Source organism: Urocampus carinirostris, chromosome 3 (genome assembly GCF_059441175.1).
Source record: "Urocampus carinirostris isolate Australia breed hairy pipefish chromosome 3, RoL_Ucar_1.0, whole genome shotgun sequence".
NCBI lineage: Eukaryota > Metazoa > Chordata > Actinopteri > Syngnathiformes > Syngnathidae > Urocampus > Urocampus carinirostris.
The window spans coordinates 13,978,435-14,006,141 of NC_142351.1; the positions used below are offsets into that span (position 1 = coordinate 13,978,435).

The following is a 27,707-nucleotide window of genomic DNA, read 5'->3' on the forward strand; positions in this document are numbered from 1 at the left end:
TTGATTGTTATGATTGGAAAAAAGACTGCAGAGACCAAGAACTTAAATATAAATTTGTATTTACAACAATATTAACAATGAGAACAAGGTAAGAAAGACAAACTGAAATGTACATCATTAATAAACAAAATGTATCCTCACAGGTTTTGACGACTCTTGTTTTAAGAGGGGTTTCTTCCGTTTAAATCAAAATGCTTAAATATTGAATGAATTGGGCTGTGAAAACAATAATGAAAGTCTTCAATCTTTTAAACATCATAAATCTCTACGCAAAAATGACAACTCAAGCCCCAGGAAAAGGGATTTTATCTATATTCCACAGTCAGATTTAACTTGAATACGTGTGTGCGGGTTATATGGTATGCCATCTTATTAAATTGAAAAGCCTACAAATACGATCCAGTAAGGGAAACCTTCCAAATAATGCCAAACGAAATCTTTTGGGATTGATCACTTATTCATAAGTAAATCCATAAAACATAAGATTGATCGGAATTATGTGGAAGAATTCAAAATTGGAGTAAAATTGCACGTCAAAAGACTAACGTGAGATTGAACCGATGTGCGGGGGACCAGATGGGCTTTTTGCATGTAATTGATTATATTTTCAGATCAATGTTCAAGCTGGTCGAGTTTTCACATACAGATATGACACCAAAGCGCCAAACTGCAATTTCTGTAAGGAATTTAATATGTGTTCCCATTTTTTTTTGCGTTAAGAGTTACGAAGGCAATCCTCAATATTCATTTCGCCGAGAGGGAATTCCAGGACATGACACGTTGCGTTTTGTATGAATGATTTCAGTTCATTCGACAGAAAATTTGAGAGCTTGGAACACGTCCATCCATTATCTGCTCCGCTTATTCTCAGTAGGGACGTGGGAGTGCTGGAGCCCATCCCAGCAGTCTACGGGCAGTGGGCAGGGGACACCCTGAACTGGTTGCCAACCAGTTGCAGAGCACACAGAGACAGACAACTCACTTCCTCATTCACACCTAAGGACAATTTGGACCGGCCAATTAACCTGACAAGAATGTTTTGGGAATCTGGGAGGAAACCGGAGTGCCCAGAGGAAACCCACGCAAACACGGGGAGAACATGCAAACTCTACACATGAAGGTTCGATCTCATGACCTCAGAACTGTGCTGCCAGCTTGAAACACGTGAATTTTCAAACTGGCTCCAATATGCAATGCGCAAAGAGCCCATTTCGTAAAACCCACAAGTCAGAAAACGTCACGTAAAGGAGTGAGGCTCTGTTTAAACAAAACCCTGTCGCACACTGTTGAAACACACGGGCCTAAACCAAGAAAATTTCAGGTAAACGTCTCTTAATCGTCACCTTGAAAACATAGCTTATGCTCTACGAAAATTACAAAAGAATGATAATTCGAAAACGACAAAAAAAAGTGCTTTTTAAGTGGATGCAAGTGCAGACTGCTTTCTAAACAATTAGACAACTTCTTCCTCCAAAAACTTTCCCCAAAAAGCTGACCTATTATGGAAGAGGAAAATTAAATATGAAGCCTTGCAATCAGTGCAAAAAAAGGACGTGACCTACAAAAGCATTTATATATAATTATATACTTTATCGTACATTTGAAGTCTATATACAATTACTATTGACAATAAAGGAACTCCGACAAGACATTGCGTCTAATACTGCAGTACCGCCACTTTGATGAACTAATGCGGCAACACCAAAACCAAAAGGGAGGATTATTGCTAAAAATCTAAATATCTTACAGTCGAAATTGTATTTACAGGTCAATCTCAAACTTGCGCCGGTAAAATATCTTCGCCTTTCCGATTTAAAAAAATTCCTCTGGTGGGATAAAACAATCAACGCTTGAATCTGTATAAATATAAGTCAGCAGATCTTTGTCCCCCTTCATGTCTGCTCTTAAGAAATTGTTTCAATGGCGAGAAGGGTGAGTTAGAATCTGTGCTTGCTACCTTTCTACTGGTTCCCGCATTAAGAACAAGATCAGGAGACCACTCCCGCCCCAGTTCCTCTTCTCAAGAACATGAACTATAACCGGGAATATCTTTAATCTGGGGTGAAGGCCTCTGTAGTGCCACAATCCTTTTGATGCTGGCCTCTCTTTAAAGTGCCAACAAGTATTTGAGTTTTGCGCCTTGGAGGACCGGATTTTCTTACCGACATTCATCAGAGTGCCGCGATGGGCTTGCTCGCCTTTCAACGGTCTTCACCGTCGGCGAGCAGACATACGGACAAAACGCAGAGGAGAAAAATGCAGTTTTGTGTACATTCGGGTTCAGAGCTACAAAAACAATCCTCAATCAATCCCAACTGACATCATCGGGCCCGAAAGGCTACTTTTTGACTGCATGTTGGGAAGGATATATCCAACTGCACTCCACCAGGATGGCTGAGTGGTTTGAATGCACGTGTCTCTGTGTTTGACAGTATCTGTGAGCTTGCTGAATGTCCGTCACTGAGGCGTTGATCCACCCGATGGTGCGTTTTCCTGCACACCAATATGTCCTTCACGAAGCTCAGCAATATTTCTGTATGGGTTAGAAGGCAAGAAATTGCTCAGTTCTGTGATCAAAACATCTACAAAGACCATACTTTGGTCTTGGGTCCGTCCGAAGATTTGATGTGGCCATATAGTTTCATGAGTACGGACGCTGCCCTGCTTATGAACGAGATATGGTCCGGACGACCGTTCGCAAGTTGAATTTGTTCGCAAGTTGCTTCAGTGCTATATTTTTTTATGTTTAAGGCTTGTATCAGTAAGCTGTATTGTTTTGTACTGAAAAATTAACATTTTATAAAATAATATGCTCGAAAAGATAAGTAAAGTTGAGTTTAATTTACTTTTGGAAGATGACATTCAAGAGTTAAGCGACTTCCCTCTCCGTGGTAGAAAGTGGCCGGAAAAAAGCAATCCGAACATGGTCTCAACCGCATCAAGCTTTCTTATTTCACTTTTGTTTTAAAAGAAATGGCTCGCCTTTTCTTTACACTTTACACCAACCATATTGAATGGATGCAAGAGATGTTAACCAATAAAAAATGTCAACGTTCTTGGCGCGCTGGAGATACAGTATAAAATGTTTACACACGAACTAGGAAGAGGAAGCGGATTTCTTCTTCAGGGTGGATGCTGAGTGATCTCCCACAGCGCCACACGCTGGTAACGGCAAAAAGGAGCACTACAGTAATGTCCTGTACTCGGAAAAAGGTGTACAATACAAAATCCAACTCACAGCAATGTCCGGATATTTTTCAACATCTCCCAAATTTTTTTTTGTATCTACTGTTTTTCGTAAGTCGAATGGTCGTAAGTAGGGGAGCGTCTGTGCGTATGGCTCAGAGACAAAATGGATTGCATGCTATTATTTTGTTCCGAACCCAAATGATTGAAGCCTATTGAAATGCACGTGCAGCCAAACACAGAAATTGAAAGCAGTAAATGGTAAATGGTCTGCATTTATAAAGCGCTTTTCAAGTCAATGAAGACCTCCAAAATGTGCTTCACACTTACCCATTCGCTCACACACAATCACGCACAGAGAGCACATGCAAGGCAACTACCTGCTTATCAGGGGCACTAGGGATTCAGGGTCTTGCCCAACGACACTTCCACATTTAACCCAGAGGAGCTGGGAATCTAACCTGCAACCCCTCGATCCCGAGATGAGCGTTATATCTCCTGAGTTCACAAATTTAGTTCTTAAGAACAGGGGACAATTATTTTGCTCTCATTTGAAAAAAAAAGCTTCAACTGTCCACTATATATAGGACACAATTTTAACTACAGTTTACAAGGTGTCACACCAATAAACTCGTTTTGACTGCACAGAGGCTCCCCTACTTACGACCATTCGACTTACGAAAAACGGTAGATACGAACATTTTTTTCGGGATGTCAAAAAATACCATTGCTGTAAGTTAGTATTTGTAGTGTATGTACCGTTTTCAGAGTACAGGACAGTACTGTAGTGCTTCTACGGCATGTGGCGCTGTGCGAGGTCACCCAGCATCCACCCCGAAGAAGAAATCCCGCTTCTACTTCCCAGTTCGTGTTTAAACATACTATGTGTACTGTATCTCTAGCATGCAAAGAACTTTGACATTTTCATCATTTAGTATCTTATGAATCAATTCAATACGTTTGGTGTAAAGTGAAAAGAAGAGGCGAGCAGTTTCTTTTGAAATGAAAGTGTAATAAGAAAGCTTGATGTGGTTGGGAAAATGGTTGGATTGCTTTTTTTTTCGGCGACTTTTTACCACGGAGGAAGTCGCCGAACTTTTGAAACTCATCTTCCAAAAGTAAGTTAAACTTAACTTTATTTATCTTTATGGAGCATCACATTTTATTAAATGTTTTTTTTTTACAGTACAAAACAATACAGGTTACTTATACAAGCCTTAAACCTACATACATAAACCTTAAACAAACAACAAAATATAGCACTGAAGCAACTCGTTCGTAAGTAGGGCAGCGTCTGTAGTTTGATCTGATGTGTATATATATATATATATAATTCAATATTTAGAAAAACAAAGACATATTTAACCACATCGTTTTATAGGAGGCCATTTATGAACGTTTTTATGGTTAAACTAGATGTCGTGATGTTGATTTATGTTCTATGAATTAAGTTAATTTATTTTAAATATATTTAAATATTTTTTATTCAACCCTAGTATTCACTGTAGTTTTAATTCCATGTACGCCTTATAAACGAAAAATATATAACACAATACTATTTTTTTGGGGGGTGCTTCTTGTAATCTGTTGTGTCTTGTAATGAAGAGAACACGATATATAAATACAAAGAATCATAAAAAAAACGGAATAAAGTATATAAGAAAAGCATGGTTTTGTGCTGCACCCAAAACCATATGCATGTTTTTAACAATTTTCCTCTACAACAGTTTTTGGTGCAGTTTATAATCAGGTGTGCATTATAGTCCTTAATTCTACAGAATAATCATTTGGAAATACCTGATCTTGCCCCATCATGCGTCCCATCATCATCGGATTCATGCCCATCTGTCCCATGTGACCTGCTCCTCCACCGGCCGCCATGGCGCCATTCATCATCATGCCTCCATATTGGTTGGGATTTCCTTGCTGCCCGAATTGCTGCTGTCCCGGAGGCACTTGTTGGCCAAACGGCTGCGGAGGGTACGAACTAATATCGGGGCGGACGACAGCTTCAGATAAACCTTCTCCAAAATAGCAGCAGATGACTACTGTGAATTTCTGCATACCTGTTGCGTCCCATGCCTCCCTGAGACCAGCCCTTCATTTCGGCGCCCTGGTACATGGGAGCGCCTTGTTGATGTTGCGGCATCATGTTTTGAGGCCCCAAGCGGCCCGCCATCATGGCGTTAGGCGGACTAGTGGGAACGGAAGGTCCAAACGAGGGCTCTCCCGGCTGGCTCATACCTGTAGCCAAACATTGAATTGATCCCTTTATTCGAGCGTCTCTTAACCCGATAATTTTGGTATAGGAGTTGTATTTGCCGCAAAATCGTGCTGTACAAAGTAAAATCCAGTACGCAGGCAGTCCCAGAGGCTACCACTAGGTTACCATTAGCTCAAGACTGTTCACAACCGCTTACCACCAGCATCTGCTTGTCCAGTTTGCGCATGCAAACTACGACAGGCAGGAAAACTATGGTCGGTGCTCATAATAAACTCACATTTCATTTCATTAATATCATCTTATTCATCTTTTTACTGTATTTTCTAGCTTTAATTACTATTTGAATGAGTTTTTAGTGATCGGAAAGATAGCTATGGACTTCCATTAGATTCTTATCAGAGATTAGTTCTTAATTATTTTGGGAACATTTGTTTGTTACATGGGCAGTTTGAGCAATGAGCTTGACTCCGGATGAATTAAACGCATATGAAGAGGTAACACTGTATTATAAGTTATACGATAAACTGGCCAAAATGAGATACAGCCAGAATAACCAAGAATAAAAATATCGCAGTGTCGCTGTATTAATATTCAATTTAAATACATATACATCAGCACACTAGGGGGGTGTCCAACTCATTGAGCTCAGGGGCCACGTGGTAGAAAAAAACACTCTCACAGGGGCAAGAAGAGTCAATTAATGGCCCATGGTCCACATTTTTTTTCCGTTGTTATCTCATACCTGTCAACCTGTACGTTTTTGCCGTACAAAGTAAGTTTATTATGCATTTTAAGACATGAATTTCCCTTCGGGGATGAACAAAGTATCTATCTATCTATCTATCTATCTATCTATACAAGAAAATCTGTACCGAAGAACGCAAATTTGTCAATGATGGGTACCATCTGGTATAAGCAGACCATGACGAAACGGCAAATCAATCAACTCAAACGAGTTCGCCGCGGTAGCCTCTATCTCAGTATCGTTTTTTTCGTTGCAAACGAAGCGAGCGGTTTGATGCTATTGTGCTCATGCATCTGCCGCCTCGGATTTCATGTGGTAGTTATGTAGCTTTTTCGGCTCAACTCATTAAAGAGAGCCGTCTCACAAACGGCTCACTTGCTTTAATGCATTATATTACGAATCATTATTGTTGTATAAAGAAGTTAAGAAAAAAAGGAAGTATAAAAGGAGAAAATGAAAAAGACAGGTTTGTGGTTATCCCTTTAATCAGTATATTACCAACAATAATTTAATGCAGAAAATGAATAACTAATTTGAATAAGAAAATGTATTGTTCTACTTAATTATATTTGCATGTATTTTTTCCTTCTACAGTGAACGTCCAAGCTACTTCATTTTTTAACTTTTTTTATAATAAACCTCACTCATGTCGAGCAACTCAGTATCTCACAACAAAATATTAATTAACAATATATATGATATAACGAAACACATGTACAATATAACATGTTAAACTAAATAAATAATCACGTTTGAAAAAAAAAAATGTTATAAGAATATTTTGTATTTTGTAAGGGAAAATTAAACATTTTGTAAGGGCATGGAGCCGTGGAGGTTGACAGGTATATTCTCTTATACATTAATTAAGGGGCGTGAGAGGTTTCAATTCTTCCTAAGGAGGGCATGACAGAAAATAATTGTGAATCACTGCTCTAGGGGAACCCTTATTTTATGCAAAAAGGAAAACCAATTTCTCAAGTATTTTACAAAATGCATGTTTTTTATGGCAATTCATAATTAAAAAAAAAAAAGTATAATTTCGTTTATTTTTTATTATTGAAATATACACAATGTCCCCCTAAAAAACAAAGTTATTTTTTGCTCACACTCGTAGCATAGTATCTGCAAATGTCCGATAGTCTGAGGAGAATCACAACTTTTGCAATAACATTACACTATCATTTTTAAAATTGATATCAATTGTTGGAATGTAATCACAATTTATTTTGAATGTTACAAGCTCCATATAAACTTCAACCTCAATTCAGATTTCTAGCCTCAACGTGATATAGAAACAACGATTTTGCTACGTAATGATATATTGTAGTGTATTTTTGAAATGTATTTCCTCCAATAAGTCTACAATTTCACCAAAAGCTGGTCAATTTCTGAATCTCGCCACAAGGGAGGAGCATTGCTCCGCTGCATCGGTTAACTCACCATAATTCCCTCCATAAGCGAACTGCTGTGGACCGGGCTGACCCATGCTTGGTCCTCCCACACTATTGTCCATCCCGCCAGGAGCCGTGACGTTGGGTGGAGGGCTGAATCCTCCCGCTGCTGCCTGTTGCTGCTGCTGCTGCATTAGCATCATCATACGCTGCCTTCTCATCTGCATGGTCATCATTTCCCTGCTGCGTTGAGCCATCATTTGCGCGTTCAGGAAACCCTGCTAAATGAACCGTTTTCAGAGCGTCAGGATCCTTTTCGACTTCACTGGTTTACCCCTGCCGCATCAAATAGGTGCCCTGCCCATCCCTTAGAACCAGTCCAAACATCCCACTATCCTTTCACAACACCTCTCCACTCATTCCTATCACCAACAAGAGGTCTAGCTTCCACTAGATTTAGACCCCTTTCCTGCAGTGCACCATAACACCATCCATCCACGTCAATCGCGGCCTTCCTCTTGGTCTCCTTCCATTTACTTCTGTGACAAAATTTAATACAGTCTCCAAAATGGATCTCCGGATGAAATCTAATTCTTGAGAGCATTTCCTTTCACCTTATGACGCTTAATGATTTTAAAAAAAACATAATAATAATAAGTAAAGCCTGTGTCCCATATAAACAAATATAACACTTAAAATGTGGTCCCGACTGCAGTTACTTTAGATCGTTGAGGCTTTTTCCGACTATTATTTTGTTATACAATCAAAAATAATAATTTGATAACAAGGTGCGAGCAGAGTTCTCTCAAACAAATGTCACGGAATGTTGAAAACGAGAAATATACAGTTCTAACCATTATTTGTCCTCCATTATGTTTTATAGATGCAAATCTTCCACATCTATAAGATCTATTAACTCTCGTAATTAAAATCGCCAAGCACGTCGTTGATCATTTGTCATCTTTTCATAACTACACATATGAAAAAATATCCAGGAAATAGTGAAACGTGAATGTCCAACACTCGCAGACATGCTCTGGTGTAACTCATTGGCTAAAAACACAGAAAAAAAAAAATCCTAATTACATTTCTTCTTACGAGCCTTCAAGGTAAAAACGTGCTACAGCGCTACTGTCGCTAGTGGTACAAACACAGTGTTGCATTCCTATCCAAATGCGTTAATAAAGTTAATTATTTTCTCCGAGCCAGGATGTACCGAATTTTCCGCACTATAAGGCGCACAGGGTTATAGGGCGCACCCCGAAAAAAAGAGTTTTTGGTCCTATATTTGACATACATAAGACGCACCGGATTATAAGGCGCTACAATGGGAACGTCGAAAAAACAGTCAGATAGTTCAGTCAAACTTATTACTCCCTTAACATTCCCAAAGCTTGCAAAGAAGCAAATACGTGTCGAGAACACGTGCGGATGCGGTGTCCGTACGATGTCACTCAAATGCATCGTTCCAAATATCATTCGGAAGGTTAAAGTATTGGGATTTAATTTAAAAATAGACACTCCATTCCATCCATTATCTGCACCGCTTATCACAGAAACATCGAATTCAGTCTGAAACAAGATACAGGGAAAATATATAGCCGGAGTACCTCACCGAAGTCGTTGCGTTCAATAATAATGTGCAACCATGGTCCTCTTATATCCGTGAGTGTAGTAAATCCAGGAGAATAAAATATTTACAAATACAGAATAGTGAAACATGCTTTCTCTATGCCGTCAACCCAACGTGCTATTCACATTCATCTTTTTCGGCCAAATGCAGGCTTTGTTTTGCCGCTTTAGCCTATGCCAGCCTGTAAATGATAAAAAGGATCCGCCTCCTTTACCTCCGAATAACTTTACCCAATAGTGATCGATTCAACTGATGATTGACACATCTTTTTCGTCCAATTGCAGGGTTTGTTTTGCCGCTTTAGCCTATGCCAGCCTGTAAATGATAAAAAGGATCCGCCCCCTTCACCTCCGAATAACTTTAGCCAATAGTGATCGATTCAAATGATGATTGACACATTGGTTAGCCAATGAAACGCCGGTAAATAAATCCCAGCATACACAACGGACTACTTGGCGTTCGGGGGAAAATCTAGTCGGCGGCTGCTGCATTAGTTGGAAGACTTTGCGACCTAATATTGATCCATAAATAAGGCGCACTGTATTATAAGGCGCATGGTCAGCTTTTGAAAAAAATAAAGGCTTTTAGGTGCACCTTATAGTGCGGAAAATACGGTACTCACGAAGAGCCATATGCCCCAGACCCCTGTAATAAATTCTGTAATGAATTTGTATAAACTGGTAGTAATGAGGCTTGAGGTTCCAGTTTTCCCATTTTGGCTTCAATGTGTGGCCTGATCACCAGGATATAAGACAATTCGGATTGAAGTAGGCAGTTGAACATGGCATAGCAGCCAGATCACGAATAACTAGCCTCCAACCAGATAAAGGTAGAACAGCGTAAACCTCAAAACTCACTCATGATAAGAAAAACAGTCGACTATTATGTACCTGTCCGGCCATGCCCGCCTGCATAGAAGGCCTCATGCCCGGGTTGCCTCCAGGGTTCTCCATTTTCATGCCCATCGCCTGCCGTGTCTGATTCATGAACTAAAAAGGAAAAGAGTTTTGGATTGTGATAAACCTCAAAAGACATTCAGAAACATTCTCAATATTGCTTTTGGGGAACAACTAGCTTTTTTTCCCCATCAGATCCTGAGACTATTTTGTTACATGCTTTCGACTGAGAATTTGGCATCAAGGTGATTCAGAGGTCAGGTAATGATCGGTAAATTTACATGCAGGGAATAGTCGGATTGAGAACAAATTGTTGCTATTTGGATTTCGTAAAAGCCACGTAAACGAGCACATTATTCTGAATACAGTGGAACCTCGGTTTTCGAACAACTCTCAGTTCGAACAAATCGGAGTCCGACCAAAAATTTCGAGAAATACTTGCTTCGCTGTTCGGTCAAAAAAATCGGAGTTCGAACGCCGGTAATGCGTGAGTGCGTAGGCTAGGGTGCGATGCTGAGTGGCAGACGGGTGTAGATCGCTCTTTTCGTGACCAACTGTTATCGCGTGCGGACGTGCTTTGTTTTCCTTTCGCTTTTAATATAGGTGTGTTTTAGCCCCTAAATATGCCTCCGAAGAAAGTCAGTGCAAGCAGCAAAAGTTGCTACAGGTGAAAAAAGAAAAGTAGTGCGTACAACTATTGCATTTAAGAAAGAAATAATCGCAAAATATGAAGGAGGTGTGCGAGTGTCTGACCTTGCTAGGGAATACAGCATGGCTTCTGCTGACCACCACAAAGTCCTATTCATAATTCTTTTCTTTATCCTTTTTTTTTTATTTTTACACGTTCATGTTAGCGTAATCTTTCGTACGGAAGATTACGCTAATGCGAACGTACAATTAGCCTGGGTTAGCTTTATGTTTACGTTGAACATTCAACGTAAACATTCAGGGTGTTAGGAGGGAGCCCAACTTTCAGAGTGTTGGAACGGAGCCCCCTTTCCAATGAACCGCTCACCACTTGTTGTGGAGACCCGGGTGCTAAATGACTTGTAAAACACCTGATTTTTTTATTTGTACACGTTCATGTTAGCGTCATCTTTCGTACGGAAGATTACGATAACGCGGACGTACGATTAGCCTGGGTTAGCTTTACGTTTACGTTAAACATTCAAGGTAAACATTCAGGGTATTGGAACAGATTTACATTATTTTTAATGGGAAAAATGATTTCGGTGATCGAACAAATCGGTTTTCGAACAGGGTTCTGGAACGGATTATGGTCGAGGACCGAGGTTCCACAGTATGTTCTTTAAGGGATCGCTAAGAATCCGACAAATTAGTTTGGGTCGCTGCGTTCATAGTCTGTGTACTTGTTCGCGTGAACTAATTCGGCGATGCTTTATATGCGTGCTTGAGTTCTTCTGATATTTTCTCTTCTTTGTTGGTGCAGTGAAGAACGTTTAGAAACAAAGTATACATGCTTACTTTGGCTAACTTGCCTTACGTAAACTGTTTGATTCTTGATACATTTTCTGTCACTACGGTGAGATCTATACACAAGACGCAGCAACGGAGCAGACTTTCAGACCAACTATTGTACGTCATTGATTGTGGTTTGTGATATAAATAAGATCTTTTACCTAAAAGGAGATTGCGTATTATTTAGCGCCTCCTAGTGGTAAAACAAACAATCACTCATTAAAAAAAAACATTAGTGAATTGATTTAAATAATAGGCAAAAATACATAATATAAACGCACATTTCTCAAAATACGAGTAGGTCGAGGAATTATGATATATTTTACATAACCGGAGCCTCACCTAAAGGCAGCAGACATAATAATCTCATCTTGCTGCTACGGGTACCCCAAAAACCAATATCCTTGAGAACACCTGGTCACTTTCAGTTTCCGTAGTTTGTATTGTTCCTTGTGTTTTCCAACACTCGCTTTTTGGTTGCACTATACTATACGACAACATCTAGTGGTCAAATGATGCACACTGTCCCTTAAATGACAAAATGTAAACACTGAAAACATGTCTACTTGCGCGATGACATCTCTCGTTTTTCACCCCGACTGGTCTGGTTGTCTGTTATTCCGAAATGCTATTGTTCTCCCTAATCACGATTATTCAAATTGCTACGAAAACTTGAATTCAGTTCCCAGATTATTGTCCGCGTGTAAACATACGGGATTTTGTAATTTTCAGTCGCCCAAAAAAGCAAAATGGCCGCCTTTGAGATGAACAAAGACAGGTGAATTTTGCTGCTTTAAACATGATGCGTTTAGACTAAAGTAGGCTCGATTATAGAGAAATTTCTTGACATTCCCCTTTACAATACAGCAAAATAATGGTTTCACATAAATGTGAAAATCTCTATTGACATTTTGACCCAAATGAAAAATAACTAACCTCAATGATACTTTCAAGAAAACATATTCACCATAATCTAAATTGTTTAAGTGTGATAAGAAGCCTTTTTTGCATGATAGTCAGCATTTAAAAATGTATTATAAATATTTGACTCATACTTGTTGTCCCTGCAGCCTTTGTTGCAATTGGAGTCTCATTGGTTTGTTCGCAGTCATCATCCTGGGCCTCATCATATTGGCACGAGGGTGGCCCATGCTTCCCATTCCGCCCATGCTCCCCATTCCGCCCATGCCAGGGAAACTGTTACTTTGGCCCATTTGGGAAAGCATGGGTCCAAATCCGCCTTGTTGAGGTTGTCCCTGCATTGGATTCCCTCCATAACCAGTCTGCATGCCCATGGTATGGGGTCCGGGAAAGCCCTGGCCATAAAGAGGTTTCTGGTCCAGAACCATGGAAGGGTCTTGACTAGAAAAAGGCTCCAGCGGTTGTTCTGGTCCTTGGGTCTTCAGGAAGACATAGACATTACAGTGAGCTGACTGATTTTTCTCTATTATAATAACAATGAGTAGAGTTAAACTGTCAGGAACAGGAATAAAAGACAAATTACCGCATTTTCCGGACTATAACACATGCCAAAAAAACTAATTGGCCAGAAATTTGAAAGTGCGCCTCAGAACCCATGCACCCAAAATACCGCAGTATACAGAAAATAATATTGGAAATGCATAAGGTACTCATAGGTAGGTGTTACTACACAAAGTTTCATGTTATACTACTGTATTTAAGCATGGCCATGATTGATTAATTGAAAAATCATCGCTAACCCAAAACTGTACGTGATCGAATCCGGGTCATGGTGGTGAGGGCACCAAAACTTTATCACTAGACCACCAGTGGTAGAGATGACACTTGAAAAGGTATAACAGTGTATATAATTATTACAATATATTTACTCACGATACCAAAAACACTGATTTGCATAGTTCATTTTGCTCTGCATTTTGATAAGTTAAACCAGACCTGAGCACTTTGGTTCTTGATCACCAGGATCTTTAACAAACTTTTGCTAACTTGCTAACAAGTGGATAATTTATATCATCTGTATTGGAGCAGCGGAACCTACAAAGTCGTGCAGGAAATGCGGCCCTTGAACCGGAATGCGCAGGTCTGGGTTAAACAGTCTCTCCACTTTACCAGAGTGTCAATAATATTGCGAAAGACGGAAACAGAAAACAGTCTATCAACGAAATACTGTACTACACAAGCTTTTCACTATGCAAATCAGTGTTTCTGACGCCGTTGGTAAAAACAGTGTGATAATGAGATAAGATCGAATGCCTTTTCGTATGTCATCTGTACTACTGGTGGCCTAGTGGTGAAATGTTGGGGCACTCACTGGGTTATATTCCTATTGTAAACAATGTTTTTTTATTTTATTTTAATGGCAACACTTATCAACTTCTCATCTCATTAGCTACACCGCTTATCCTCAGTAGGGTCGCGGGGGTGCTGGAGCCCATCCCAGCAATCATCGGGCAGTGGGCAGGGGACACCCTGAACTGGTTGCCAGCCAATCGCAGGGCACCCAGGGACAGACAACTCACTCGCTCATTCACACCTGGGGACAATTTGGACCGGCCAATTCACCCGGAATGCATGTTTTTGGAACGTGGGAGGAAACCGGAGTGCCCGGAGGAAACCCACGCAAGCACGGGGAGAACATACAAACTCCGCACAGGAAGTCTGGAGCTGGATTTGAACCCACGCTGGAGGTTCCCAAGACATGAACTGTGCCGCACATGCGCTAACCACTGCGCCGCCGTGCTGCCCACTTATCAACTTAACAGTCTTTATTATTTGCCGAAAGTGTGAAGAGCCCAACGGTAATACACAAATATACAAGGTAGCTCTAACTGTAGTCTCAATTTCATGCGTCTTATAGTCTGGTGCGCCTTTTTTATGAAAAACATATGAAAAAAACCTATTTTTTGGGGGGTGCACCCTATTACCTGATAGACCTTATAGTGCGGAAAATACAGTATTTAAATTTCACGCTATTCGCCGGTACCACATGCCGACATTTCTTGTAGCCTTATCCCCCTTGTTTTATAATCTTATCTTCTCTGTTCCTTTATCTTCTTGGCTCATACCTCACTGTTAATGTGTAAAACTGGAGTGTCATGCCCAATTTCGTTGTCACAATATGTTAACCCATTTTGTAACAATGACAATAAAGGTATATTCTATTCTATTCTACTCTAGACACAACCAGTTTTTAAATTGACTCTTAACTCTCGTTATACCAAAAGGCCGCTCCCCAGCTCGAAGACAGTTTCATATGTTTCTGTGACCTACCTGACTGACGAGGTCGGGAATTCCAAGCGCCCTGTCGATTTCCTCGAGAGCGGTGCCATCTGTGTTGTTCAAAAGGGAATCCAGCTGGTCTAGGAGAGCCCGCTCGTCACTCTGACCCTCACTGGTAGTAGGAGGTGCCAGGAGTTCATCTAAAGAGTTTGCAAACTGACGTCTGTGGCAAACACACAAACAGGTGAATTCATATTTTGTGTTTTTTTTGTCTATCGGGAAAATTACAAGCTTTAGTTGGTCGGCACTTACCTGTTCCCTTCCATCCCTAAGAGATTGTCAGGCCATGAAGGGTTATGTTGGCCCTGCTGGCTAAAGGAACTCATTACCATGTCAGTGGAGCCACCTTACCAACAAGACAATACAAAATCATTTTACACTTACTGCAAATATGAATAATTAACAAGCAAATTAACACATTTGCATACCCAAATCCATGAGCTGCTGCTGCAACATAGACCTGGATCCCGGGTTACTGTTGGAGCGGCTCATCATCTGGCCTGTAATCATTCCCTTGTTACCGTTGTACTCCATGTTGGGACGCATCATGGAAGGGTGAATAGATGATCCCACAGGGCTAGGGCTGGAGCGAGATATACCCCAGTCTCCGGATGCTCCCATGGGGGACCTCTGGGCAGCCATAGCCCTATTCATTGGTCCTGATCATGATTAATGTGCAAACAAATCTGTCATGGAGGATGGCCCATATGCATTGCCTGACAAATTATTTTTGAAACTAGTCCTACCGTGTCCTGTGTATCCATCTGGGCTACCCATCACATTCTCCTGCTTGACAAGCATAGGGCGCCTTGCCGCTCCTCCGAGGCCACCAGAGGGCTTCCCATCTACCGACAAGGCTCTCTGGAAAGGCACTCGAGGCCCAGGACCCAAACCTGGACTCCCTAAGATAACCAAAATAGTAATCACACTCTTATCCCCACTTGATTAATGTCCCACTAAATTTAGGAATCACATGTGGTGAAAAGCTAAGAAATCTTTTAGAATTGCTTACCTCGGAAGGCGTCTTCAAGGCAAACCTGAGGTTTGATACTATCATTTGGCCCAGTGCCTCCTGCCTGATCAGAGTAAAAGTCAGATCCGGTCCCCCGAAGATCTCCCAAGATGGACTCAAGGTTGTGCAACTAGAGGAAAATGTGCAAAGACTTTCATCAAGGTCCTAGAAGTGACTTCAGTTTAAACCACACTCATAGTTAAGGCAAGAAAAACAAAATCCGAAAACATCTGAACTTACATCATCAGGGGGTTCTGACTTGATCTTGTTTTCATGATGCTCAGGAAGATGAGCAGCACCGCTACGTGCGGTCCCGCAAGCAGGTCCCTTACCCTCTAGATCCTCAAGTTTGGGTTTGACGTCCACTGGCTCTTTGGAATCATCCTTGTTGAGGAGATAGTGGAGCAACGCATGGGTCTTCTCCTTCTTGGGGCTAAGCTGCTCCTGCTTCGGCTCAGTGATTAAGCCAGGACCATTACCAGACCCTGAAACTCCCGGAGCTGCTTCGCTTTCATCTTGGCTGCCTACGGCCACCTTTCCTGTAGCCTCTGCTGTGATCTTGGCTACTTCATCGGGTGTATTGCCGTTCTGAAGTAATTTGTGGAGAATCTTGTGCTTTTCTTGGAGTGAGCCTGTGTAGCTTGCTGATGTCGATACACCCACTAAACCACTTGTCTGGCTGGAATTGCCATTACCAGAAGACGAGGAGGAAACCCCAGTGGATGAAGGGCTAGTCATTCCTCCAACTGCGTCCTTACTTTCAGAGGCTGCCGGAGTACTACTGCTGTTTGAAGGCTGCGAAGGAGGAGGCACTGGCGGTCCATTTCCACCAATTCCGAGTTCCTCAGTTGGCGAAGTCAACAACTGGAGCAACTTCCTGTGGCCCTTACTTTCTGGCACCCTGCGGGAAGGCTCCAACGTTGTCACAGGAGCCTCGCTTACACAGTCTCCCACCTCTTTAGGTGTTGAACCAGCCTGGCTGTCTGGTATGTCTAGAGAACCGTCAGCCTGTGGATGTTGATGATGGAGCAAAGAATGGGAAAGTTCGCCAGGTCCGGGCCCCAAACTACCTACTGGGCTTTTGGGTCCCTCTAAGCTTGGTTTGGTAATTTGGTTTGGCTGAGAGGAAGAAGAAGAGTGGACACTAGGAGAGCTATCTGGTTTGTGGACTGGAGAAGGAGACACAAGTGTGGAGGGGATTGAGTTTCCTACTCCTTCACTGATAGCTTGTAAGGCGTTAAGGGAACTGCTGGAGTATGTTGTAGTGCTCCCACTGCCACCTCCTCCACTGCAAATGCCACCCACAGGAGAATGCATGCCTGAAGAAGAATCACAATAAAATCAAACATGCAGTTGGGCACATTAAAAATATTCCAGACTGCAGACGAACCGACTCACCTCCAGGAGAAAACTGATTGGCCCCCGTTTTTGGACTTCCTCGAGTTCGGGGTGACATTAGGAGCCCAGATTGGGGAGTGCCCATCCGGGGGCTTCCCGAAGGGCTGTTCAAGCCACTTAACCCGTAGCCCCCGCTACTCTGAAAGGGAGGCTGATGTGGGTGGTGCTGCATGCCTTGGTTAGGGCTATTCATGGGACTCATTTGACTCATATGTCCCATCTGATTTATTTGAATCATGCGGTTACCCATGGGTCCACTTCCAACCCCAACACCTCCTCCACCATACACAGAACAGCCACCCACCTGACCCATGTGACTCATATGGCTCATCTGCCCATGCTCATTCATTCCGAAGCCCCTGTTCATGCCACCCATGCCTCCCATTACCACCCCACTACTAGGATTCATGTTCATTTGGGCATTTTGGTTGGGGCCTCCCATGGGCTGCTGTCTCATGGTGTTTGGCATCATGTTCCCAGCCTGAGATGCGCGGTAACAGTTAGGTTCTCTAATCGAAGAAAGTAAGCACAAAACAGGAAAAAAATGCAGTTACTTTCATTTACTTTGTCTGACAAATTTGATATATCGTATTTTCCACACTATAAAGCACATTCACTAAAAAATTCATGTGATATACAGTAAGGACTAGGGTTTACACCAAAAATAAAAGTACCATATTTGTGCATTGATTGACCATTCAAAATATATTGCTGATCACAATTGCAAAAATTGAATGCAACAGGAATCAAACCTGAATCGCAGTAATTGCTAAAATCAAGTACATAGTACACATATCCAGACCCACAAGTACACAAATTCAGAACGTCGGATCCTATCCACTAGGCTACTAAGGCTACAGATGCTCTACGAAAAGGCATTTCGTTTTATGTCATCATCACACTTTTTTTAGTCACGGTACCAAGGTGTTAATGTTATTATTGGGCCGGGCCGAGGGAAGATTGTCAGACACAAAACCAATCATTTATGCAGAAAAGGTTAGGGACCACTAAAAAACAGTATTGTATCACCGACCCTCTAAGTTTTTAGAAAGCGCACAAAATTCCGGACTAATTGCAGAAAAAGGCATTGTGGGAAGTAATTCAGTCAGCATGAAATATATAAACGCAAGGCAGCATGTGATCAACAAAATTCGTCACTTACAATGCTTAGTTTGAGCTAAGCAAAAAATAAAATCATATACTGATTTTCAATAGTTTCTTTGTTCTCATTTCTTTAACATTTGTATCTGATAGTAGTCTTGTAATGAGATAAGAGGTATTGTCTTTTCCCACGTTATCGATGTCCCTAGTGGTTTGGAGGGTAGGATTTTTTTTCCATACATAAGGCACTTATTGAAATTGCGCCTTAGTCTGGAAAATACGGTACTTGCTCTTTATAAGAGTACTCGGGAGGAGTGTTTTTCCAACAATCTCACCTCTGAAGAAGGTGAGTAGAGAGGAAGCCTTGTGGTTCATTACTCATTGGGTGACGGTACAGTTTGCTTTTCGTCTGGGCTGTGACCGGTGTGCCGTCCGAAAGGGAGAAGCGATACAGCGGGGTCTCGGCGTGGCCCTGCAAAAAGGCTGCACCGGAAAGAATGCATGTTGCCTCAATGGTACATCGACAAAAAACATTCGAAGGATTTATTTCTACGGGAAATCTTTGAAGGCGATTAGCCTGTAACGCACCCTCGTGATAATGGCGTTTGTAGGACCAAGGTTGCCCCTCGCTATGCTGGAGAAACATCTGGATGCAACGCCTCAATAAGTCCTCCCAGCCTGGACGCACTGAAGCTCGCAGGGAGCTCTGGTCAATCTGGATCAGTTTACCTATCAGAGCGAGTTGAGGGTAAGACGAAAGAGCAAAAAGTGAGAGCGGTTACATTTGAAGACTTGGACTTAAAACCTGTTCTCACCTGAGAGCTCATGCCTCGTATTGAAACTCTCGGTTCTTTCCATAGCTGTAACCCGACGGGCCACGCAGATCATACATGATTGCAGATCTGGTAGAGAAAGGAAAGGATTCAGTAATATTTAGGGTGTTGAAGTTGGTTTTTTTCAAAAATATATTTTCCTTTATATATTATGCTATCCTATAAAAAAATAATTGTCATATTCTGGTTCAAACAACTTCTCATAATTAACGGAGCTGTACGAAACTTTTATCCTCGCGGCCGCCATCTTCTGGCTCATGTCATTATCGCAGCTTCTGTCAAGCTCCTAATGTTTCACGTGCAAATATGCGCATTCCTTAGACACATTCGAATAAACTTTTTTTTAAAAATCTTTCTTGGGCTTTGTACTAGAAAAGGGCCTTTTCTTATTTTCAGTTTCATGCTATATTAACAAATAGAAACAGTGGGAATAAGCATAGGGTCACTCTAAGGACCCCACACCTCTCCCCATCCTAATGAGTTTCCCCCCCAAACGGCTTTGCTAAATATAAGATAAAAGGCGCAGTGGGAAAATGATATATAAGGGTTGTTTAAACTCAGTTGGCCACTGCTAACACATATTTAATAGCGGAAATTTACAACTTCTTAAGGACACCTCAAACAATGCAAAATTTCGTTAAACAAGCCTCTTAATAAATTAAGTTAGAGTATCTTTGATTGTTGGATATGAAATGAAATGAAAATGAAATGATCTGCATTTGACTAAAATGAAGACTTCCCGAAGTGCTTTACATAGTGCTTTACCCATTCACACACACACTCACACACCAATAGCGGTCGTGCAGCCATGCAAGGCGCCAACCTGCTTATTGGGGGCATTAGGGGTTCAGTGTCTTACCCAAGGACACTTCGACATGTAATACGGAGGAGCCGGGATTCAAACTGCGATCTCTTGATCCCAAGAGGAGCGCTCTACCACCTGAACTACTGAAGTCTAATAAGGGTTCTAGACTTTTCCAGTGACGAGTTGACAAGGGTTTTGCTTCAATACCCAAGGGCTGTGTTTGGAACAGCAGTATCATATCATTTTAGACATTTATGTTATTTTATTTTTCAGGCAGGCAAATGTGGTGAAAGATGACCTAATTTTTTAAAAAATGCATGCAAAAAGTGTGTGAGGTCTGCGCCAATGTACCTTCACCCTCCTCAATCATGGCCTTTGGCTGCGTAAGTGCAAAACACTGCATGGTCTCATAGCGGGGTCCTCCCGGTCCTTCTTCCATAGCGCCGTGGGCGTGGCCAAACTTGACCAGCATTCGGCAATTGAAGGTGTGACTTTTCTGTCGGGCTGCCTCGTTTCCCCACGACACTCCATTTACTAGAGAAGGAAATCAAACTTGAATTCAAATCCTGTGCATGCGTACTCTCATCTTTGGCATTTGGCAGTGGTGTAATATTAAAATGTCTTGCTGCATATACAGTTCTTCATTTATAACCATTGCATTCAGTCATTTCTATCACCTTCACTTATTTAATCTTGATGAATGCACTTAAAGATTATTCATACATTTGAGTACAATTATTATTGATTCATTCAGTCTCTAAATTGTTTCAAGTAGTGTTTTTAGTTTGCAGTCAGGAAAAAGCCTTGAGCTTTATCAGTATTTGCCAAACCCAGTCTAGACAAAGACTTAGTGTGAAGTGAAAAGTTTTGCTTTAGTCATAGCTCACCCTCCTAGTATAAAAATGATTGTCGGTCATATTTGACAGCGCATATGTGAAACCATACAGGCCTTTCCTGTATCTCACATTGCCCAGAATATTCTGTATTAAAAACCTCAATAGAACTGCTCAGCTACAGCGCTTGTTTAACCCATCACAATCTGTTAAACACTAGAGAAAAAGCCATTCCTCTTTAGAATTCGCATAAAATACGCCAAAAAATGAGAGGAAACAAACAAGCGCACTGCAATTTGATATTCCTGACTCAGAATGAGAAGCAGGTGTCTCTAATGATGTTCGGATCCCATCCAATGGACCATACGATTATTTTAGCAGTGCTGTCAATTTCCAATACCTCACCTTCCAAATGTACTCTGGACACAGAGGCCAGGTAAACTGTCTCATTTATCCTCATTAGGGTCTTGACTCCTCATTACAGTCACGTATGTGGCACAACAAGGCATTGCTGGGGTCACCTTCAGGGAAGGGACAAAGAATTTCACGAGAGAAAACCGAAATCCTTTTGAAGGTCTGTGTGGTGTCTGAAGACCTTGAGTTGTCTGCAGGAGGTTTCAGTCTGGCAGGTGAAGGGAGGATACGGATCGGAAGTATGTTGGAAGGTTTAACAAATGGAGCCAGGGAGTTCTTGGGGGGAGTAGATAGTATTTCTTGTTTTTTAATAGTAACCAATACATTTCAACAAAGTCACAGAGAAGAAATGGAAACGTGAAAAATGACTACCCAAAAAAATAAACAAAACACAGAAATAACTCCCGACATACAAAAACAACTAACACTCTTGTCATTGTGTTTTGGAGTTCTTGTTTATATAACTGTAGATGGTGTGGTCAGCAATGATCCGGCAGGAATGTGTTGAGAGAGGTTATTTCATTCTCGGCTCCGGAAGCCTAATGGCACTGGCGAGCATCAGAGCGAGAGACAATGACCGGTGGGAGTGCAGACACAAGCATGTTGTAAAACAGCCAACTGCGAGATCCAGCTTATTTGGTGTCCGACTCTGTCTGTGTGGATGCTGGCCAAAAATTCAGCATAGCGATAGAGCATGAGGGAAACCAATCCAGGGGAGGGCAGGACAAGAGAGCAGATTCTTTATGATTGGTAGGATTAGTTTCCAAAAAAATAAACATTCATCAACCATAAACTCAATAAAGGATAAAATAATCCTGTTCAAAATAATAGCAGTGCAATGTGACTAACTAGAATATCTCAGGTTTAAGCATATTTTTATTGTAGGTGCAGTAGACACTCTCTGAAAACAAACAAGACCCAACATTCATAAACTATTAGGTTTAAAGGTGTGTGTTCAAAACAATAGCAGTGTCTGCTGTTGACTGTACAAACTCAAAACTATTTTGTATCTCCAAAAAAAGGTAGGATTGAGAAAGTTCAATATTTAGTTTTTATAGCTTCTTCACATCCGTGTGGCATAGAGTCAACCAAATTGAGGCACCTTTCGGTTATTATTTCACTCCATGATTGCTGAACAACATTCAACAATTCATTTACATCTCTTGATTTTGCTTAACAAACAGCATTTTTGATATCACTCCACAATTTCTCGATTGGATTGAGATCTGGGGATTAGGCTGGCCACTCTATAACATACTGGACTGTCTCAGAAAATTAGAATATTGTGATAAAGTTCTTTATTTTCTGTAATGCAATTAAAAAAACAAAAATGTCATACATTCTGGATTCATTACACATCAACTGAACTATTTCAAGCCTTTTATTATTTTAATATTGCTGAATTTGGCTTACAGCTTAAGAAAACTCAAAAATCCTATCTCAAAATATTAGAATATCATGAAAAGGTATACAAGTAGGCTATTCAACTAATCACCTGAATCATCTAATTAACTCGAAACACCTTGCGAGGGTTTCCTGAGCCTTAAAAACACTCAGCTTGGTTCAATAAACTAAATCACAAGTATTTTCAAAGCATATCCACAAAAAGTCTGTTGGAAGGGAAAAATGTGGCCGGAAACGCTGCACAACCAAGAGAGATGACCGCAGCCTTAACAAAATTGTGAAGAAGAGCCGCTTCCAGAATTTGGGGGAGCTTCAAAGACAGTGGGCTGAAGCTGGAGTCCAGGTATCAAAAGCCACAGTTCACAGACGTGTCTGGGAAATGGGCTACAATAGCCGTATTCCCATGGTCAAGCCACTTCTGAACTCAAGACAACGGAAGAAGTGTCTGACTTGGGCTATGGAGAAGAAGCACTGGACAGTTGCAGAGTGGTCCAAAGTCCTCTTTTCAGACGAAAGCAAGTTTTGCATTTCATTTGGAAGTCAAGGCGCCAGAGTCTGGAGAAAGGCTGGAGAGGAGCAAAATCCAAGTTGCTTGAAATCCAGTGTGAAGTTCCCACAGTCAGCAATGGTTTGGGGAGCCATGTCAGCTGCTGGTGTTGGTCCACTGTGTTTCATCAAGTCCAGAGTAAATGCAACTGTGTACCAAGAGATTTTAGAGCACTACATGCTTCCATCTGCTGAAATGCTCTATGGAGATGAGGATTTCATTTTCCAGCATGATCTGGCACCTGCCCACAGTGCCAAAACCACCAGGAACTGGTGCACTGACCATGGCATCACTGTCCTTGATTGGCCCGCTAATTCCCCTGACCTGAACCCCATCGAGAATTTGTGGGGTATAGTTAAGAAGAAGATGAAAGACACCAGACCTACAAATGCAAATGAGCTGAAGGCCGCTATCGAAGCATCCTGGGCATCAATAACACCTCAGCAATGCCACAGGCTGATTGCCTCCATGCCACGCCGGATTGATGCAGTAATCCGTGCAAAAGGATTCCCAACCAAGTACTGAGTGCATCAATGGACATTTTCAAATGTTTAATTTAGTTTTGCTGTTATAAAATTATTTTTTTACTTGGTCTGAGGAAGTATTCTAATATTTTGAGATAGGATTTTTGAGTTTTTTTCAGCTGTAAGCCAAAATCAGCAATATTCAAATAATAAAAGGCTTGAAATAGTTCAGTTGATGTGTAATGAATCCAGAATGTATGACATTTTTGTTTTTTTAATTGCATTACAGAAAATAAAGAACTTTATCACAATATTCTAATTTTCTGAGACAGTCCAGTAAATTTTTATTGGTTTGGAACAAAGACTTTGCTGCTCCTGGTGTGTTTGGGGCCATTGTCTTGTTGAAACACCAATTTAAGGGCATGTCCTCTTCAGCAAAAGGCAACATTACCTCTTCAAGTATCTTGACAAACCCAACCTGCTCCATGATCCCTGCTATGCGATAAGTGGGCCTAACACCAGAGTCAAAGAAACATATCCAGAGCATGATACTTGCACCACCATGCTTCACAGTATTCAATGTGTACTGAGGTTTGAATTTATAGTTTGGGGGTCATCTCACACACGGTCTGTGGCCCCTAGACCCCAATAGGATAATTTTACTTTAATACGTCCACAAAATGTTCCTTATTTTTCTTTAGGCCAGTGTCTCCAACAATCCATTTTCTTTAAATGCATGTTAAACCTGTGCTGGCTTCATGATACTTAAATAGGTGCCATCCGATTCACACCTGATTCACACCATTTGTTTTTTTCTTCCCGAAAATTGATGAACTCAGAGATCGGTTCCCACACTGCAATTTTTTTAACACACCCCTATGAACTATTTGCCCAGTTGCACTGCCTTCGGAGCGTGCCAATTATGAATGCTGTGTCTTGTTTGTTTTCTAAGAATCTACTGCACCTACTAGTAACTTGTTTGGCATGTAAAAATAAAAATGTACTAAAAACCAGGGACATTCTGGTGAGTCACATTCCACTTATTTCGAAAAGCACTGTATATGATTATACACTGGCATTTTTAAGTCAATGGAGAGACTGACACACAGGTACACGATAAGGTGAGTCAGAAGAGTCATCAGGCGCTTCCCCGGGAGTTCCTCATTACGGCGAGGAGATATGCACGACAAACCATAATAAAAAACTGAGTGACTGTTATAAAGAAGAGCAGGAAGATTCGCTAGGGCAACATCAATTTCTGAAGTTTGCCTTGTGTGTGAACCAGAGGTGGGTAGAGGAGCTAAAAAATGTACTCAAGTACTGTTAATTCAGAAAAAGATTACTCAAGTAGAAGTAAAAGTAGTCATCCAAATACTTAATTGAGAAAAAGTAAAAAAGTGTTTGGTGAAAAAAATTACTTAAGTACTGAGTAACTGTAGCGAAGTCGTATTTATTGATTAAAAAAACAACAACAAAAAAATCGGGTAATCAAATTATCAAAATCCATCCAGTCAACAAAAAAAAACATTTAACTTAAAAGTAGATTAAAATAATCAACGCAAATTCAAGTGCTTTCACTAACAAAAAAATCTCATCTCATTAGCCGTACCGCTTATCCTCATTAGGGTCGCGGGGGGGCTGGAGCCCATCCCAGCCATCTCTCTAAATAGTAAAAATCAAATACAGTGGAACCTCGGTTTTCGAAAGCCTCTCAGTTCGAACAAATCGGAATCCGACCAAAAATTTCGAGAAATTCTTGCTTCACATTTCGGTCAAAAAATCGGAGTTCGAACGCCGGTAATGCGTGAGTGCGTACGTTAGGGTGCGATGCTGAGCGGTGTACGGGTGTTTTAGCCCCTCATTATGCCTCCGAAGAAAGTCAGTGCAAGCAGCAAAGTTGCTACAGGTAAAAAAGGAAAAGTAGTGCGTACAACTATTGCATTTAAGAAAGAAATAATCGCAAAATATGAAGGAGGAGTGCGAGTGTCTGATCTTGCTGGGGAATACAGCATGGCTAAATCTACGATCAGTACGATACTAAAGAATAAAGAGGCTGTGATATCTAGTGATGTGGCTAAGGGAGTGAGTGCTATAAGCAAGCAATGGCGGTCAACCTGCGCCTTCTGCTGACCACCACAAAGGTAAGAAATCCTATCCATAATTCTTTTCTTTATCCTTTTTTTGTACACGTTCATGTTAGCGTAGTCTTTCAAACGTACGATTAGCCTGGGTTAGCTTTATGTGGGTGTTGGAATGGAGCCCAACTTTCACGGTGTTGGAACGGAGCCCCCTTTCCAACAACCGCTCACCACTTGTTGTGGAGACCCAGGTGCTAAATGACTTGTAAACGACCTGATTTTTTTATTTTTACACGTTCAGGTTAGCGTAACCTTTCGTACAGAAGATTACGATAACACGGACGTACGATTAGCCTGAGTTAGCTTTATGATTATCTTAAACATTCAAGGTAAACATTCAGGGTGTTGGAACGGATTAAAACGATTTACAATTTTTTTAATGGGAAAAATGATTTCGGTGATCGAACCAATCGGTTTTCGAACAGGGTTCTGGAACGGATTATGGTCGAGAACCGAGGTTCCACTGTACATAAATGAAGCATATGTAGTACCAAGTGGCACATTTAAAGCCCCGAAATTTATCTCGACAGGCTCTGCAAGCAGAACAACAAGGTAGCCCATGAATTCGAACAAAGGAGACATTGCATAGCTTAGCTGGTGTTTGGCACCCTTTTAAGAGGAACATGCTTCTGATGTGAGGCCAGGGGTGCCCAGTTAGAAACGACGAGTGCACAGCTCTTAAAACCTCTGCAAAAGTGTATTTGACTTTGGACAATTTTTAGACATTGTGAAAGAATTGTAATGAATATTTGTTTTCTCTTTGCAGAAGTCAATCACTGATTGTGCACACTTTTGTGTGATCATCACACATAAAAATGGATCCCAAGTTGCATTCCGCACATTTTTCTCAGATCTGATTTGAATTCGCATCATACATATGCATATATTTATGTTGGAGATTTCATTGGCTAACGATTGTGTCAATCATCTGTTAAACAGTCACTACAGCCTGAAAATTTTTGGAGCTAAAGTAGGTTATGTCCTTTTTTTTTTTCAATACAGGCCCTCATAGGCTATAGCAGACCGTGAAAAAAAGCTTGCAATTGGCCTGTAGTGGTGTCAATCGAAACATCAGAGGCTAATGGCCATAGGAGGCTGGCCTCCTTCAAAATCTGCAAAAAGCTCCTGAAAATATTCTATGAGACAGTTGTGGCAAGCGCCCTCTTCTATGCGGCAGCGTGTTGGCGAGGCAGCGTCAAGAAGAAGGATGCCTCTCGTCTCAATAAACTGGCTAGGAAAGCGAGCTCTGTTGTGGGCAAAGAGCTGGACAGCCTAACAACAGTAGCTGAGAAACGGGCACTGGAAAAGCTGCGGTCAATCATGGACAATTCATCACATCCACTACACAGCATTATCTCCAGACAGAAGAGCAGTTTCAGCGACAGACTGCTGTCACTGTCTTGTACTACGGACAGACTGAAGAGATCTTTTCTTCCTCATGCCATGAGGCTCTTTAACTCTACCCGGCAGAGTAAAAGCCCACATTAAACCACACCCCCTACATTGCATATTACCGAATTTTATTGCAATATGTATTCTGTGTAGCACTATTTAGATATTCTATATAACACGCTATAGTGGGCATTTGCACGTCACACTGGGTGTTTGTATATTGTATTCATTTTGCTTTATTATTGTATTGTTCTCAGCTCAGGAATGCTGCTGGAAATGTGAATTTCCCTTTGGGGATGAATAAAGTATCTATCTATCTATGTATCTAATGGAAATCATCTTGCGAGTTTGTTTTCTCATAAAGGGAAATTTTGAGGCGAAACAGTCGGATTATGACAAGAATCGTCAAACAATACAGAAATGCTTTTTGGCGGATTTTTATTTTTCTATTTTTCAGCATTATTATTTGTTTTGGAGTAAATATTCTACTTGGTTGAATTGGTTGGACTGTCGTGAATGTAATGAGACCATGTTTGCGGGCAATTGTTTAA

General features: G+C 41.2%; 1 protein-coding gene across 1 annotated transcript in view; it reads right to left on the reverse strand.

The window, feature by feature from the left end:
• Positions 1 to 42: 42 nt before the first annotated feature.
• LOC148368758 (nuclear receptor coactivator 3-like) overlaps positions 43 to 27,707 on the reverse strand; it is a 36,174-nt gene continuing 8,509 nt past the window's right edge. The window contains exons 5-21 of the mRNA XM_088330787.1: positions 20,316 to 20,498; positions 19,142 to 19,228; positions 18,915 to 19,055; positions 18,662 to 18,809; positions 17,226 to 17,734; positions 16,068 to 17,146; positions 15,828 to 15,957; positions 15,562 to 15,717; positions 15,244 to 15,474; positions 15,068 to 15,161; positions 14,807 to 14,978; positions 12,610 to 12,954; positions 10,070 to 10,168; positions 7,596 to 7,827; positions 5,253 to 5,430; positions 4,984 to 5,173; positions 43 to 2,533 (exon numbers count right to left, since the gene is read on the reverse strand). Coding sequence (XP_088186913.1) covers positions 2,522 to 2,533; positions 4,984 to 5,173; positions 5,253 to 5,430; positions 7,596 to 7,827; positions 10,070 to 10,168; positions 12,610 to 12,954; positions 14,807 to 14,978; positions 15,068 to 15,161; positions 15,244 to 15,474; positions 15,562 to 15,717; positions 15,828 to 15,957; positions 16,068 to 17,146; positions 17,226 to 17,734; positions 18,662 to 18,809; positions 18,915 to 19,055; positions 19,142 to 19,228; positions 20,316 to 20,498 — 3,986 coding nt within the window. The 3' untranslated portion in view covers positions 43 to 2,521. The remainder of the gene's footprint in view (positions 2,534 to 4,983; positions 5,174 to 5,252; positions 5,431 to 7,595; positions 7,828 to 10,069; positions 10,169 to 12,609; positions 12,955 to 14,806; positions 14,979 to 15,067; positions 15,162 to 15,243; positions 15,475 to 15,561; positions 15,718 to 15,827; positions 15,958 to 16,067; positions 17,147 to 17,225; positions 17,735 to 18,661; positions 18,810 to 18,914; positions 19,056 to 19,141; positions 19,229 to 20,315; positions 20,499 to 27,707) is intronic.